The 15,071-nt window shown below is 45.6% G+C and overlaps 1 protein-coding gene across 1 annotated transcript in view; it reads right to left on the reverse strand.

Moving 5' to 3' along the window:
• Positions 1-14,863, reverse strand: part of KCNK13 (potassium two pore domain channel subfamily K member 13) — a 77,333-nt gene extending 62,470 nt beyond the window's left edge. The window contains exon 1 of the mRNA XM_067556357.1: positions 12,530-14,863. Coding sequence (XP_067412458.1) covers positions 12,530-12,872 — 343 coding nt within the window. The 5' untranslated portion in view covers positions 12,873-14,863. The remainder of the gene's footprint in view (positions 1-12,529) is intronic.
• Between the last annotated feature and the right edge of the window lie 208 nt (positions 14,864-15,071).

Genomic DNA, 15,071 nt, shown 5'->3' on the forward strand with positions numbered 1-15,071 from the left:
CATTAGGATGTAAGAGGGTTTGGAGTGTCTCTTTGGGGTGCAAGGAATCAGAGGCTGGGACAGAGGAAGTCCTGCAGGGAATCCCTAGAAACAGCCAACCTTGGACAGAAAAAGACTGAGGCTAGGGTTTGCTTTGTGCTATCAGTAAAACCAAACCCTATGAAGGGGGTAAGTTTGGACTGTACATATATGTAGGAACTTTACCTGCTCACATCCCTATTCCTAAGAGCAGCCAATCGGAGGAAGAGAGAGATCCAGTTGTTTTCCTTAGCTATTAGGCAAGAGGGCCCAGCTCTTCAAAGATAATTTGGCACCTAACTCTCACTGATTTCACTGGAAGTTTGGACTTTAAATACCTTTGAAGATCTGGGCTTACACAGATAGAACTGTTGGCTTGGATTCTGCTGCCTACAGCGTATCTCATTTAGGATGCTGATGAGCCATCACATAGTAGTGAATCCATACTGCTAACAATATGCACTGGATTTGAATTGGTAACCAAGAGGGGAAAGGCTAGGTTCCCCAGCCCCATGCCCTCCATTCCCATGCTGCTTGGGATCTTTCTCATAGATGAAATTGGAAAGGCCCTCTTGAGTTAGCTCATTTCATACTCGTTTTATATGATGCATGTGGCTTTGCTTGAACATTCTTGCCTTGCTCTGTTTAGAACACAGCCCTGTTGCCACTGAAGTTATATGACAGCTCATTTGTTCCTCTCTACGTCTGTCACACTGCAGGTTTGATTTATGCAAATGTGCCCCTGTGACGTAAAAACATTTCAGCAAGAAAGTGCAGTGAACTGTTCATCCCCTGACAGGCAGCTCAGGCAAACAAGCCTTTCAAAGCTTGGGAACTGTCTGTCGTTTGTCTCATAAATGTAATCCTTACTGCCTTGGGGAGTGCTGAAATTGGTGCCACCAAGCTAGGAGGCAAGTGATAGCCCTGGGGCTATCAGAAATAAAATGTCACAGTGAGGATGCAGCCAGCATATACCTTGCTTTCACTGTAGACACAAGCAGGTAGGAGGATGAGGCACAGGTAGGACAAAGTCATGCCAAGGCACAGTAGAACCAGCAGTGGTGACAAAGAGGAGGTCATACATGGAACAATGCAGAAAATGGCACTTTAAAGTGGCTTCTGACTCCCTCCTAAAAGTGATAGTAAGAGAGAGAAAAGGGGTGGGAGGTTGCTCAGGGGATTGGTAGTGGATTACAGACTTTCTTTGCTTCAACACTGGCCCAGGCTGGTAGTGGTTGAGAGGCAATCATGTTGATGGCTATTTGGTGGCCTCTGTGAAATAAGCTAGTGATGTCAGTCCAGTTTCTAGACAAGTGTCTACATCCCAATTGGTTCCTTTGCTGGGAGTCCCAGGAGAGAGGCCAAGTATGGCTGTCAAAAGTGAATTACCTTCAACCCTAGAAGTGGTCCCTCCCACGTAGGGTAAAGGAACACTGATAAGGAACCATTCCACTATCTGCTCTGTGAATACAGAACTTACGCCTCCGGGGCTGCTAGTTCAGCAGCATTGAATTCACTTTTAACAAATATAATTAATAAGAGACGTGGGCAGGACACTGTGCTTTACTGACACACCAGCAAGTACGTTGTGATTTTTTTCTTCTAACAGTGTTAGAATGAGAGCAGAAAGGGGATGTTACCTTCCTTTTTCACTCTGCCAATTGTTTGCACGTCACACCACCCTCCTTGACTTTCCCTAGCTAATTCCAGCCTCTTTGCTTAACATCTAGTTTCTCTTATTGGCACTGAGCAGGCCTTGCCATTACAGTCTTATTTCGGGGGGTTCTCTAAGACATCTGCTGAGAAAGGTGTTTTTCTTAATTAACATCCTCTTTGTGGTTCTATAAACAAAATTGCTGCATTCCTTGAACAAGCTGTACTGCTCTGTTTGCAACATTAAGTCTAGCATATTCATGTCTATCAGTAAGTAGGCTTCTATACAACCAGAATGTGAAATTATCAGTGTAATAGTTTTGGGTTTTCTTGGTTCTTATGCCCAGGAACCGTTCTCCCAGAGGAATGTTTCATTGTAAATTTCAGCTCCTCTAATCAATATTGCTCACTTACCCAAAGACACTTCTTAGTCTCCACTCTTTCCACATATGCATACTCACTGTTTCTCAACTGATTATAGTGTCTGATGCAGGCAATGTTAATTCCTGCTACCACATTTCTGATGTCTCTTTTCTGCTATTTCTATTTATCAGGATTCCTCTATTTTCTGCAGAAAAAGTGAGATCTTAGAACATCTCCAGTAATTTGCAATCATGGCAAAAATTAATCATTTGAAAAGCGTGCCATGGGGACAGGTACTACACACAGTACATTCAGTATCCTGAACAAGTGGAATAGAGGTCAGACAAATCAGCAAGTGCATTGTTTGGGAAATTCAAAACAAAAAGAAATGGCTGCCTGGGGAATTATAGACCAGTCAGCCTAATTTCAAAACCTGGAAAGATACTAGAACAAATTATTAAGCAATCAGCTTGTAAGCACCCAGAGGATACCAGGGTTATAAGGAATAGCCAGCATGGATTAATCAAGAGAAAATAATTCCAAATCAACTGAATTTCCTTCTTTGGCAGGGTTACAAGCCTAGGGGACAGGTGGGAAGCAGTAGACATGATACATCTTCATTTTAGTAAGACTTTTGACATATGACATTTTCAAACTAATAGAAATGTGATCTAGATGAAATTAGCATAAGGTGCGTGCACAACTGGTTGAAAGACCATACTCAAGGAATAGTTTTCAATGGTTCACTGTTAAACTGAGAGGACATATCTAGAGGGGTATCACACTGGTCAGTCCTGGATATGGTACTATTCACTATTTTCATTGGTGACTTGAATAATAGAATGGAGACTATACCTATAAAATTTGCAGATGACACCAAACTTGGAGAGATTGCTAGTACTTTGGAAGACAGGATTAGAATTCAAAACAATCTTGACAAATTAAAGAATTGGTCTGAAATGAGATGTAATTCAATTAAGAAAAGTGCAAAGTACTACACTTAGGAAGGAAAAATCAAATGCACAACTATAAAATGGGCAATAACTGGCTAGGTGGTAGTACTGCTGAAAGGGATCAGGGGCTATAGTTGATCACAAATTGAATATGACTCATTAGTGATGCAGTTGCAAAAAAAGCTAATACATGGGGTATATTAACATGAGTGTCATATGTAAGACACAGGTGGTAACTGTCCCCCTCTACTTGGCAACGATGAGGCCTCACCTGGATTATTGTGTCCAATTCTGTGCCACACGTAGGCAAAGCTGTGGATAAATTGGATAGTTCAGAGGAAAGCAACAAAAATGATAAAAGGTTCAGAAAATATGACCTGTGAGAAGAAGTTAAACAAACTGGTCATGTTTAGTCTTGCTAAAAGAAGACTGAGGGAGGACTGGTAACAGTCTTCAAATATGTTAGGACTGTTACAAAGAGGATGGAGATCAATTGTTCTCTGTGTCCACTGAAGGTAGGACAAGAAGTAATGGGCTTAATCTGCAGCAAGGGAAATTTAGGTTAAATGTTAGGGAAAACTTTCTGACTATAAGGGTAGTTAAACTCTGGAATAGGCATCCAATGGAGATTATGGAATTCCTGTCATTGGACATTTTTAAGAACAGGTTGGACAAACAGCTGTCAGGGATTGCCTGTGTTTAGTTGGTCCTGCCTTAGAGCAGGGGGCTGGACTTCGTGACTTCTCAAGGTCTCTTCCAGCTCTACATTTCTATGGTTCTATGGTAATGGCACATGCTGACACATGGGGACCTGTGGGCAGGGAACAACCGCAGCACACCTCCTGTTCAAGCCAACATAAATTAGGAGACATAACAAAAACTGTAAGGAATCCACCTCCACTAAAACTCCTTGGATTTAAAAGCTGTACATCTGAAACGTAAGCTAAAGAAAAATCTCTGTTATAAACCAAAGGTGGTAGCCCTGATATGTTCTTTTGGGCCTCTATTCTCTAGTATGAGACGTCAACAAAAGGCACTTTCTTGCTGGGGACTGGACAATGGAGCTCGGATTGCACTATGAGAATAATAAACACTTTTATAGGGGACAAGGACCTCAAAGCACTTTACACTCAATAAATGAACTTAATATCCCATGGGACAGGAAATCAGTTTTATCCTTGCTACTGAGATGGATGAACTGAGACTGTGATGGATGAAGTGACTCAGCTAAATTCAGAGAGTCAGTGGCAGAACTGGGAACAGATGATACCAGGAGTACAGACTCACAGTGTACTGCTCTACCCAGTGTCTTGCTCTGCACTTCCTGTAGAGGTGCATCTCTCTTGAAAGGATGGCTGAGAAAAAAGACAGAGGACCTAAGATTAGAAAAATCTAGTAGCTGAATGAAGCAATGAATGAGAAACCACCAGCTCCAGTGAGCTCAATCCATTGTCCTGCCTCGGCGTGTTTAGTTCTTTGCCTTCAAGGTAAATTGGAGTCCAGTGGGTGATTGTTATTATGCAGCCCTTCCTCAGAGCACTCTCCTGTGGCAGGCCACAGTACAAGTGTACCTGCCTCAGTTTCTCCTTTCTTTCACCCATGAAAAGAACATCGGGTGGGATCCACAAAGGTAATTTGGCATCTAAATCTCAGACTTCAGTGCCTAAATTTTGGGTTTACGTGTCTAAGGCGCAGTTTTAGGCTCCACTGCAATCCACAAAATTCCCATCCAACCCTGTAGTCAACCTAAACTCACGCCGAACCTAAATTTTCAGGGTAAAAGTTCCCTAGATGCCTATTATTTCTGCCTTTGAGCACATACACAGCCACCTCCCTGTAGGCGTTGAACGCCTGTCTTCTGACTAAGCCCCTATCTCACGTGCAGGGCCTGATCCAGTAGATATATGCTCAGATGCCAACTACCAGATTGGGTCCCATTGAAAATCTGGCCACCCCAGGTGGAGGCAGTGGTGTGACCTAATTTATGACTTTTAGTCCAGTGGGCAGAGCAGTCCCCTGGGATGTCAGAGAGCCACATTCAATAATCCCCTTTTTGCCAGAGGGGGAGAAAGAATTTGAACCTGGGTCACCCGCCCCTCAGGCAAGTGCTTTAACCACTGAGCTAACAGTTATACAGTGGGCACCCTAACCACCTCCACCTCCTCTGGCTATTTTGTGAGGGGAAGGCAGCACCTCACTCATTCTCCAAGAAACACCTTAAGGCTCCTAAGCTGCCTGACTCCAGGCAGCTGGTTCCTGTTTGTGAATCACTAAGCAGAGCGAGACACCTCCTGCAGCCCTTCCTTAGGTACCTGTCTCTGAGAGAGAGGCAAGGTTTAGCACACACCCTTCTTGTCAGCAGCTCCCATTGGCTAGCTTAGGCAGCTCCCTGCCTAGCATGCTGGCTTTTGTGGATCACTTGCTAAGGTGCCTGTCTCTCCCCATTCACTGTATAGGGAGCCTAGATGCCTTACTCAGCTTTGTGGAAGTCAATGATGTTCCTGTGATTTTCTAGGCACTAAAAATTAAGAGACATGATATGCAGCATTGCAATGCCCAAGTGCTTTTGTGGATCTGAGCCCTAGTCTCTCACAGTGTCCAGTTCAAAAGCACACCTCAAGGTATAATTTATTCTTGTACATTCTCAATAGTCCACAGAACCCTAGTAAAACCAATCTCCCAAAATCCCCAAAGTACACCAAGTTCCCAGCAGTCTTCCATGCCCTCTCCCAGGACAACACTTCCAGTTCACCCTCCCAAGAGTCCATCTCCAGTCTGCGCCCCGACTCCTTCTGACCTTGTTCCAGGGCCCCACGCTCCAGGCCATCCGCCTGAGAGGTCCCAGATTCGCTTCTTTCCTGCAACTCTTCTCCAGTGGCTCCAACTCAGGTCTCCCATGAGGCAACTCCCAGCAGTGTTCCACTCACTCAGGCTTCCCTGCCAGTGAGGCCTACCCTGGCCCAGGGAACATCAATCCAGGACCAACCCCTTGTTCTGGGCTCAGCGTCCCCCAGCCCTCTGTTCTGGTCTGTTGCAAAGGGTAACTGTCTTTCTGAGCAACAATCTTTTCTTGTTTATGAAGGTTTTGCACTGATGTAACTCCATTCAATAGTTACCACTGATTTTACGTTGGTGTGAGTGAGAGGGGAATTGGGACCTTTCTCTGACATTGATCAGCACTCCCTCCTTGTTTCTTGGATAGAATTCATCTATATTTTGCTTGATATAGATTTCTCCCTTAGTGAACAATAATGTTTCCTCTTCAGAGGCACCCTATAGCTGCCTTCTATAGGTGCTCTATCTCTTCGCACTCCCTTTTGTGCCACAGACTGATATGATTGCCAGTGGCTCTCTCATTTTATTATGCAACACATCCTCCAGAGAAGGAAACATTACTCACAAGAGCTTTGGATCATGTATGTGGTTGCCAATCTTTTTTCCACTCCCCCATTTGGGTTTCACATCCTCCACAACACAGCGCACTGCAGCTGCTTGCATATAGGAATGACAGAGAATTTCAATAATGTCTCAGGAAAGGATCCCTTGCTTTTCTGAGTAAAATTATACAAGTCTCCCCCGTCACCCTCATACATAGCACACACAGAAAGGGATGCTAGCTCCATGTGTCTGTTATGCCAGCTTGATAAGTTGCTTCCTTTCCTTAATCAAGATCATGACATTGGCTCTGATAGGCACATTTTAAATTAACAGAAATAAAGAAAACATGTCCCTTTGACTCTGCCAGGCAATATTAGTCAGAGAGATACCACATCGTCAATAAGATAAGGAGACAGATAAAAACAACATAGTTAAAAAATAAGGACTTAATCTAATGCACATTGAAGTCAATAGGAGACCCTCTGTTGGTTTCAGAGGCCATTGGATGGGGCCCTAATCGTTGCTATCGTAGCCCAAATCCTATGAGTTGCTGAGATACCTGACCTTCCATTTACTTCAGTGGGAACAGAGGATGCTCAGCACTTTTCAGGATCTGAGTCTAAATGATTAAACTGAAAAAATAACAAATCTAATTTATTTTTCCACCCCTTGTACTCTGTTTATTTGTGCATTTGACACAGCTTGGGCAGTGGAACTAAGTTGGTCAGTTTTACTTTCTAGTTCTCATTTACTAACACAAACCTATTGTGTTTGGGTTATGGACACTGGAGCTAAATGTTTGCATTAAAAAGACTTTCTGCATTTTTTTCTATTAAAACTTTTCTGTTAAGTATTGTGAAACTTCTCCTCCTAACTCCCAAAGCCAAAAATCCCTGACAGTGTATCTCCTCAGACACAGTACCCTGAGGCAGCTCACTCCATGGGTAGCACTGTTTCAGCAATGCATAAGTCATATACTGAAATGTTTAAATTTGCTTCATTTATGAGGGGAACATTCATTTACTTGATGTTGCTCTAGTACCATAGTAAAGGAAGTTTGGTAGGCCAGCATGGAAAAGAGTGAGAACAATATACCAAATTGTAAGTTCACATGAGAAATAAATCCACATTTTATTAGGGCTGTTTTCCTGCTAATTCAATAGCTTACTACATGGGTTCATAATATGGCGTGAGGAAGGTGCTGTTAATAGGAATATGTCATAAAGAAGTCTATTCCTGAAAAACTACTTGCAACAGAAACAGCTGGTCCATGTTTCTATTGGAGAGATCAAATTTTATGGGAATTTGAAAAGCAGTCTAGCTAATTAGGAAAACAAGTGAAGAAGATAGCCACGACAGAGACAAGCTTTACTAAAGAAGATCAATGAATAGCAAGAAAGTGTCCATTTACAAACTTGCCAGATTTTTCCCATCAAAAAATAGATACATGAAAGGATATGATAAAACTGAAAAACAAAAGCCATAACATCTCTCACAAACAGGTATCACAGTATTGTATGCTGCTATAACAACCCAATACAGCAAAGGATTTAAGCATATGCTTAACTTTAAGTATGTTCTTAAATCCTATTGACTCAAGTTCAAAGAACATGAAACACTCAAATCTACATGCTGTAAAATAACACAGAAGAACTAAAATAAATATGAGGTCCATCTTACACAATACAGTTTACCATAAGAGTTAATTAAGAGATTCAACTAACCTTAGAAAAGGCTTAGCACAACCTCTTGAAGGTCTCAGGCATTCATCACATAGCAGGACAACTCAAAGCTGTTGTATGTGGATAAAGTATTAACAGAGAATTCCATGAAGAATTCCTATATGTAATTAAATAATCATTCCTCAATAAATGGATCATACTTGGAAACAAAGAAACCAGTTTAATCTGGAGATCCCGTTAGAAAGATTTTGTTTCCATTTTTCACACGTTAAATGAACACAAGACAGTGTTCACTTGTTATCTCATTTCTTATCTCAGTAAAGCAAGCTCACTTTGTCTAGAGCTTTTGGCTGTCTCTGGCAATCTCATTTAAGCCTTCTTCCTAGCACACCCTGACCCCTTAGGGCCTTTTTTTCGGCACTTGAGAACATGAGAGTGGTCATACTGAGTCAGACCAATGATCTATCAAGCCCATTATCCTGTCTCTGAAAGTGGTTAGTGCCAGATGCTTCTGGCACTTGGCCCTTTAGGGACATCCAGAGCATGGGGTTGGGTCCCAGACCATCTTGCCTAATAGTCTTTGACGGACCTATCCTTCATGAACTTATCTTATTCTGTTTTGAATCCAGTTATAATTTTGGCCATGGCACTGAGTTCCACAGGTTGACTGTGCATTGTGTGAAGAAGTACTTGCTTTTGTTTGTTTTAAACCAGCTGCCTATTAACTTCATCAGATGACCTCTAGTTCTTGTGCTTTGTGAAGAAGTAAATAACACTTCCCTATTCATTTTATCATTCATGATTTTATAGACCTCTATCATATCTCCCCTTAGTCATCTCTCTTCTAAGATGAACAGTCCCAGTCTTTTTAATCTCTCCTCATATGGAAGCTGTTCCATTCCCCTATTCATTTCCGTTGCCCTTCTTTGCATCTTTTCCAATTTTAAAATATCTTTTTTGAGATGAGGTGACCAGAACTGCATGGAGGATTCAAGGTGTGACAATAACATGGATTTATATAGCAGCATTATATCATCTTCTGTTTTATTGTCTATCCCTTTCCTAATGGTTCCTAATATTCTGTTAGATTTTAGACTTCTTCTGCACATTGAGTGGATGTTTTCAGAGAACTATCCAGGATGACTGTAAGATCTCTTTCTTGAGTAGTAATAGCTAATGTAGACCCCATCATTTTGTATATATAGTTGGGATTATTTTTTCCAATTTTTTCACTTAACACTGAATTTCATCTTCCGTTTTGTCACCCACTTTCTCAGGTTTATGAGATCCTTTTGTAACTCTGCAGTCTGCTTTGAACTTAACTATCTTGAGTAATTGTACTGTCTACAAATTTTGCCACCCCACTGTTCACCCCGTTTTCCAGGTAATTCAGAAATATGTTGAACTGCACAGGTCTCAGTACAGATCATTGGGGGACCTTGCTATTTACCTCTCTGCATTGTGAAAACTGACCATTTATTCCTACCTTTTGTTTCCAAGCTTTTAACTAGTTACTGATCCATGAGTGGATCTTCCCTCTTATCCCACGACTGCTCATTTTGCTTAAGAGCCTTTGATGCGGGACCTTGTCAAAGGCTTTCTGAAAGTCCAAGTACACTATATCCACTGGATCATCCTTGTCCACATGCTCGTTGACTCCCTCAAAGAATTCTAGCAAATTGGTGAGCCATGATTTCCCTTTACAAAAGCCATGTTGACTCTTTCCCAACATATTGTGTTTATCTATGTCTGATAATTCTATTCCTTACTATGGTTTCAATCAATTTGCCTGGTACTGAAGTTAGATTTACCAGCCTGTAATTGCCCGGATTGCCTCTGGAGCCTTTTTAAAAAATAAGTGTTACATTAGCTATCCTCCAGTAATCTAATACAGAGAATGATTTAAGTGATAGGTTACATACCACAATTAGTGGTTCTGCAATTTCATATTTGAGTTTTTTCAGAACTCTTGGGTAAATACCATCTGGTTCTGGTGATTTGTTACTGTTTATCAATTTGTTCCAAAAACTCCTCTATTGATGCCTTAATCTGGAACAGTTCCTTAGATCTGTCATCTAAAAGGAATGGTTTGGGTGTTGCGGATTCCCCCCCCCCCCCCCCCCCCCCGGCCACATCCTCTGCAGTGACGACCAATGCAAGACATTAATTTAGCTTTCTCCGCAATGACCTTGTCTTCCTTGACTGCTCCTTTAGCACCTTGATTGTGCAGTGACCCCACTCGCTGTTTGGCAGGCTTCCAGCTTCTGATGTACTTTAAAATGTTGCTGTTAGATTTTGTGTTCTTAGCTAGTAGTTCTTCAAATTCTTTCCTGACCTGCCTCATTATACTTTTACACTTGACTTGCCAGAGTGTATGCTCCTATCCATTTTCGTCACTAGAATTTGACTTCTAATTTTTAAAGAATGCCTTTTTGCTTCTAAGCGCCTCTTTTACTGTGTTGTTTAGCCATGCTGGCAATTTGTTGGGCTGCTTTCTGTTTGGGATTTTTTTTAAATTTGGGGTATGTGTCTAGTTTTAGCCTCTACTATGGTGTTTTTAAATATCCTCAATGGGGTATGCAGACATTTCACTCTTGTGACGGTTCCTTTTAACCACAGTTTAACTAGCTTCGTCATTTTTATGTTATCCCCTTTTTAAGTTAAATACTATTGTGGTGGGTTTCTTTAGCATTCCCCCCCCACCCACAAGGATGTTAAATTTAATTACATTATGATTGCTGTTATCAAGTAGTTCAGCTACATTCACTGCCTGGACCAGACCCTGTGCTTCACTTAGGACTAAGTCAAGAATTTCCTCTCCCCTTGTGGATTCCAGGACAAGCTGTTCCAAGAAGCATCATTAAATTTCATCTCTGCATCCCTTCCTGAGGTGACATGTACCCAGTCAATATGGAAATAGATGAAATCCCCCTTATCATTGCATTTTCTATCATTGCAGCCTCTTTAATCTCCCTGGGCATTTCACAATCACTGTCATCACCCTAAATCAGGTGATCAGTAGTATATTCCTACTGCTATACTCTTATTATTCAAGCATGGAAATTTCTACCCCTTTTATTCATTTAAGATTTTTACTATTTGACTCTATGCTTTCTTTCACATATAGTGCCACTCTCCCACAGCAGAATCTACTCTGTCATTCCTATATGTCTTGCACTCTGGTGTTACCATGTTGCATTGATTATCCTCATTTTACCAAGTTTCCACAATGCCCTTTATATAAATACTCTCATTTAATGCCAGATACTGTAGTTTACCCATCTTAGTATTTAAACTTCTAGCATTTGTATACAAGCACTTGTACATTTTGTCAATATTCAGTTGCTTGCCTTCATGTGTTATATGTAAACTTGCAGTCCCAGTAAGGCCAACACCATCAGCCCCTTTGTTATTCCTGTTCAGTAGCCACATCCCCCTAAAGGCTTTTCTTCTGCCCCTCCAACCTGAAAAGTCTAGGGACAAAACAAGATGAACAGAACACACGGACTTGTTGATCCTGCTACAGAAAAGCAAAGGATTTGCATGATTTAAGAGCCAACATTTGTAAAGCCAATTGCACATACTATATCCTACAGTTAATGGGATGCTGTAAAGTGTGTTATATGGGATATGTTACACAGGAGGTGACACTAGATGACACTAATGGTCTCTTCTGGCCTTAAAATCAAACAAAATCTCAATTTAGGTTTTGTTATAATAAGATTTTACAAAACCTAAAAATCAAGAAACATCAGTGAAGACAAAGCTTTTGGTTTAGATGTAAATGTTCCTCTACAGGGTTTGTCACTGCAGAATTGGGTTAATTCAATGCAGGCAAGTGCAACTGAGTAGGGAAAAGTGAAGGTGACTACTTTCACTGGCCCCAGTTGAGTGAAATGCCAAAAAACCAAGAAGTCGACATGACTGATGAAAAATCAATGAGTTTTTAAAGGCTGCTTCACATTCAGAGAGGTGAGGTGCCTAATGTTAATACACCTGGGGAAATTTGCATTTTTGTTAACACAGGACCTTTCACTTGACCATGTCCCTTTAACAAAGAAAGAGAATGAATGAGGAGAAAAGGTGTGGTCTCTTGTTCTGTACTACAGTGAAACCTGTTTCAAACCAGGGCACCAGGGAATTGGAGTGCTTAAAGAGGATTAATAAAGGAGGGGGGGAGGGGGAAACTATACTCAATATGTTTTGGGACATTTTCCCAGGTCTCCTAAACCAGGAAGTTGCCCAAGTAGGGTTTCATTGTGTAGGACTGGGGTCCACCCTTTCCTCTTGTTTGTTGTGTAGTCTTGTGGGAGTGGGACTTTCCGTGGGAGTGGGACTTTCCATGGGAATAAAGTGGGGGCAGATGATAGCATCCTTTTGCTGCTCCTGGGGATTGAATGCCTACTTTAGTTATCCCCCGTCCATTGTCATGGGTCACACGAGCGATCCAATGTGATCGGCAGGGAAATTCTTGCCACTTACCTATTGTTGAAACCACCGTCCCCACAAAATAAAAGGCCCCAGTAAAATCCCATCGGGGTCGGATGTCATCGACCCGGATCCCGGCCACGCTGGCCTCTTGGTACTCGCGGAGGAAGTCTTGCAGCTCTGCCCGGCTCAGGTTGTGTCTCTGGCTGAAGTTCTCGAACCTCTCCTCCCACTTCTCCTTGGCCTCCCGCTCGGTGGGCAGCTCGATGGCCGAGAACACGGCGGCCCCGCACAGCATGTACAGGATGATGAGCGCGGCCAGCAGCAGGAAGCGGGCGTTGTCCTCGTTCAGGTGACCCAGGCTGGAGCAGCAGCAGCAGCCGCCGCGCCACGCCATTCTCTGCCCCGGGGAATCAGGCCGAAGAGGCGGCTGGAGCCAGGCACTAAGTTGGCACCCGGCCACAGCGCCCCCAAACTCCGACAACCGCAGCGGCGCCCCGGGTTATGCTCCCGGGGGCCCCAGGGCTGCCGCTGGCCGTGAGCGCCGGCGGATCCGGCCGGTCTCTCCAGGGCACTCGGCTGTCAGGGATGTGCAGCGCCTGGGGGATTCGTATCGCCACTTTCCCACCGTTCAAAGGGCTCGCGGGGCTGGGGCTCATCCTCGGGCCATTCCCCACTTGGGCCTGCAGCCTTTGAAAGTGACTCTCCGCCCTGGGGGTCTTGGCATCCAGCAAACAGCCTGTTCCCGCGGGCGCCCCGCCTTGTCCCCGCCACCCAGCCCCGAGGCAGCCTGGCCTTCTCTTCCCCTTCAGTTTCAGATCCTTTTCTTCCTCCGCCCCGCACGCGGCCACTTAGCCAAGGGAAACCGACAGCCCAACTTCAGCTCGCCGGGCGGGAGGGAGGGACGGCACCGAACTCCATGCTACGCGCCTGTCCCGGGAGCGCTCAGGTGCAAACGCGCAAGCTCATCTCTCCACGCCCCCAAGGCGAGAACTTCCTTCCTCTCACAACTCTCAGCCACGCTGCCCCCGACCCATCCCACCATGTCTGCGCCTGCAGAGCGGCCGCAGGAACTCGCCGGACACGCGGGAGTCCTCTAGCGACTTTAAAGCGCACTCAGGACGGAACTTGTCCAAAAGAAAGCGGAGCGGGACCGAGACTGATCACTTCGGCTGAGACCCAGTCCCGAAGCTGGAAATCTCGGCTATCGCCCTGCCCATACGGCCCAGGGCAAGTTCCCATCGGCTTCGCTCCGGGTGTGTGTAAACTGGGTCAAATCAACCCCGACGCCCCACGGCAGCGGTAAAGCCCAGGCAGAAGCGATCTGGAGTGGCACCTGTTGGCCAACCCGGCTCTGACGCGCTCCCGCGGAGCCAGTGCAGAGCTCGCCAGCCCGAGCGCTGATCCGCGGGCCGTGCGCTCCAGTCTGCCGGAGGTGCCTAGTCCTTCCCGGGAGTTAGGGGGCCAGCCCCAGAGGCGGCTGTTGGAGCGGGGCGATGCTGACAGCCCCCCAACCCCAGCCCAGCCGGCTCGTGTGTCAGCCGCAGAAGGGAGAAGACGAGGCTCGGGCGGTCCCTCTGCCTCCCTTGCCGGCCGGCGGCTCCTGTTTTCCTCCTCCGGGAGTCACAGCCCGTCACAGCCCCTGCCCCATACCCGGGAGCCGGGGCAGGGAGCGCTTCTTCGTGCGCAGCGCCCGCCGGGGCCGGAGCCGGGTCGGCGTGTGCTGGGGGCTGGCTGCGCGTTGCTCTGCTCCGTCTCTGCCGTAGCGCCCCCCAGCTCTTCGCCAAGGGCCGCCGGGTGCAGCGACGCCTCCGCCCGCCACCTTCCTCCACAGCCCGCCAGGTAGCCCCCGCCCCCGGCGGCACACAGCGCTGCAGCAGGCGGAGAGCCGCAACTGCAGCTCCTGCGTTCCCCACCTCAGTCCCTGGCTGCCGTGCGAAGCCCAGCCGGGGCTGCCGCGGGAGGCGCCCCCCCATCCACCTGCGGAGGCTGAAGACAGGGGACAGCTGAGCTGCCTCTGCGCGCGGGCGCCTGCCTCCGCAGTGTCTGGGCGCCACGTGGGAGGCGAGCGCCCGCGGGCTGCAGCTCTTGTTCCTGGGTTCGCCCGGCGGTCAGAGCGGGGCTTGGGGAGCCGAACAGACGGGGAAAAGGTCGGGCCCAGCTGTCACACCAGCTGTCCACGGGCGGTGCGGATTAAGGCAGAAGGGGCCGATGGCCGCAGAGGGGGCCGTAGGTGAGTCGTTACTGGCTTCTCCTGCGATGCCCGGAGGGACTGGCCAGCTGATAATTGCTAGGTAGAGGCGGGCGCAGACTGCAAACAACATTTAATGATTCGGGACCATCACCCTGTGCATATGGCTGGCCAGTAGAAAATTTGATCTTTTTCTGCCCTACGCTTCTCCTCTTAGTTCCCGCCTCTTGCTTGTCAGGCTCATCTGTTGCATCTTGTCTTAAATTAAGGCCTGATCATGACCCTGGGAACAGGCACAGATGCCTAACTTTAGCTGTACCAGTAATACCACTGAAATCCATAGTCTGCTCACATGAGTAATAATAATACCTAGCTCTTAAAGCTTAAAGTTATGCAAACACATTA

This window comes from Emydura macquarii, unplaced genomic scaffold (genome assembly GCF_026122565.2).
Source record: "Emydura macquarii macquarii isolate MOO-44397 ecotype Brisbane River unplaced genomic scaffold, CSIRO-AGI_Emac_v2 contig_1713, whole genome shotgun sequence".
Classification (NCBI taxonomy): domain Eukaryota; kingdom Metazoa; phylum Chordata; order Testudines; family Chelidae; genus Emydura; species Emydura macquarii.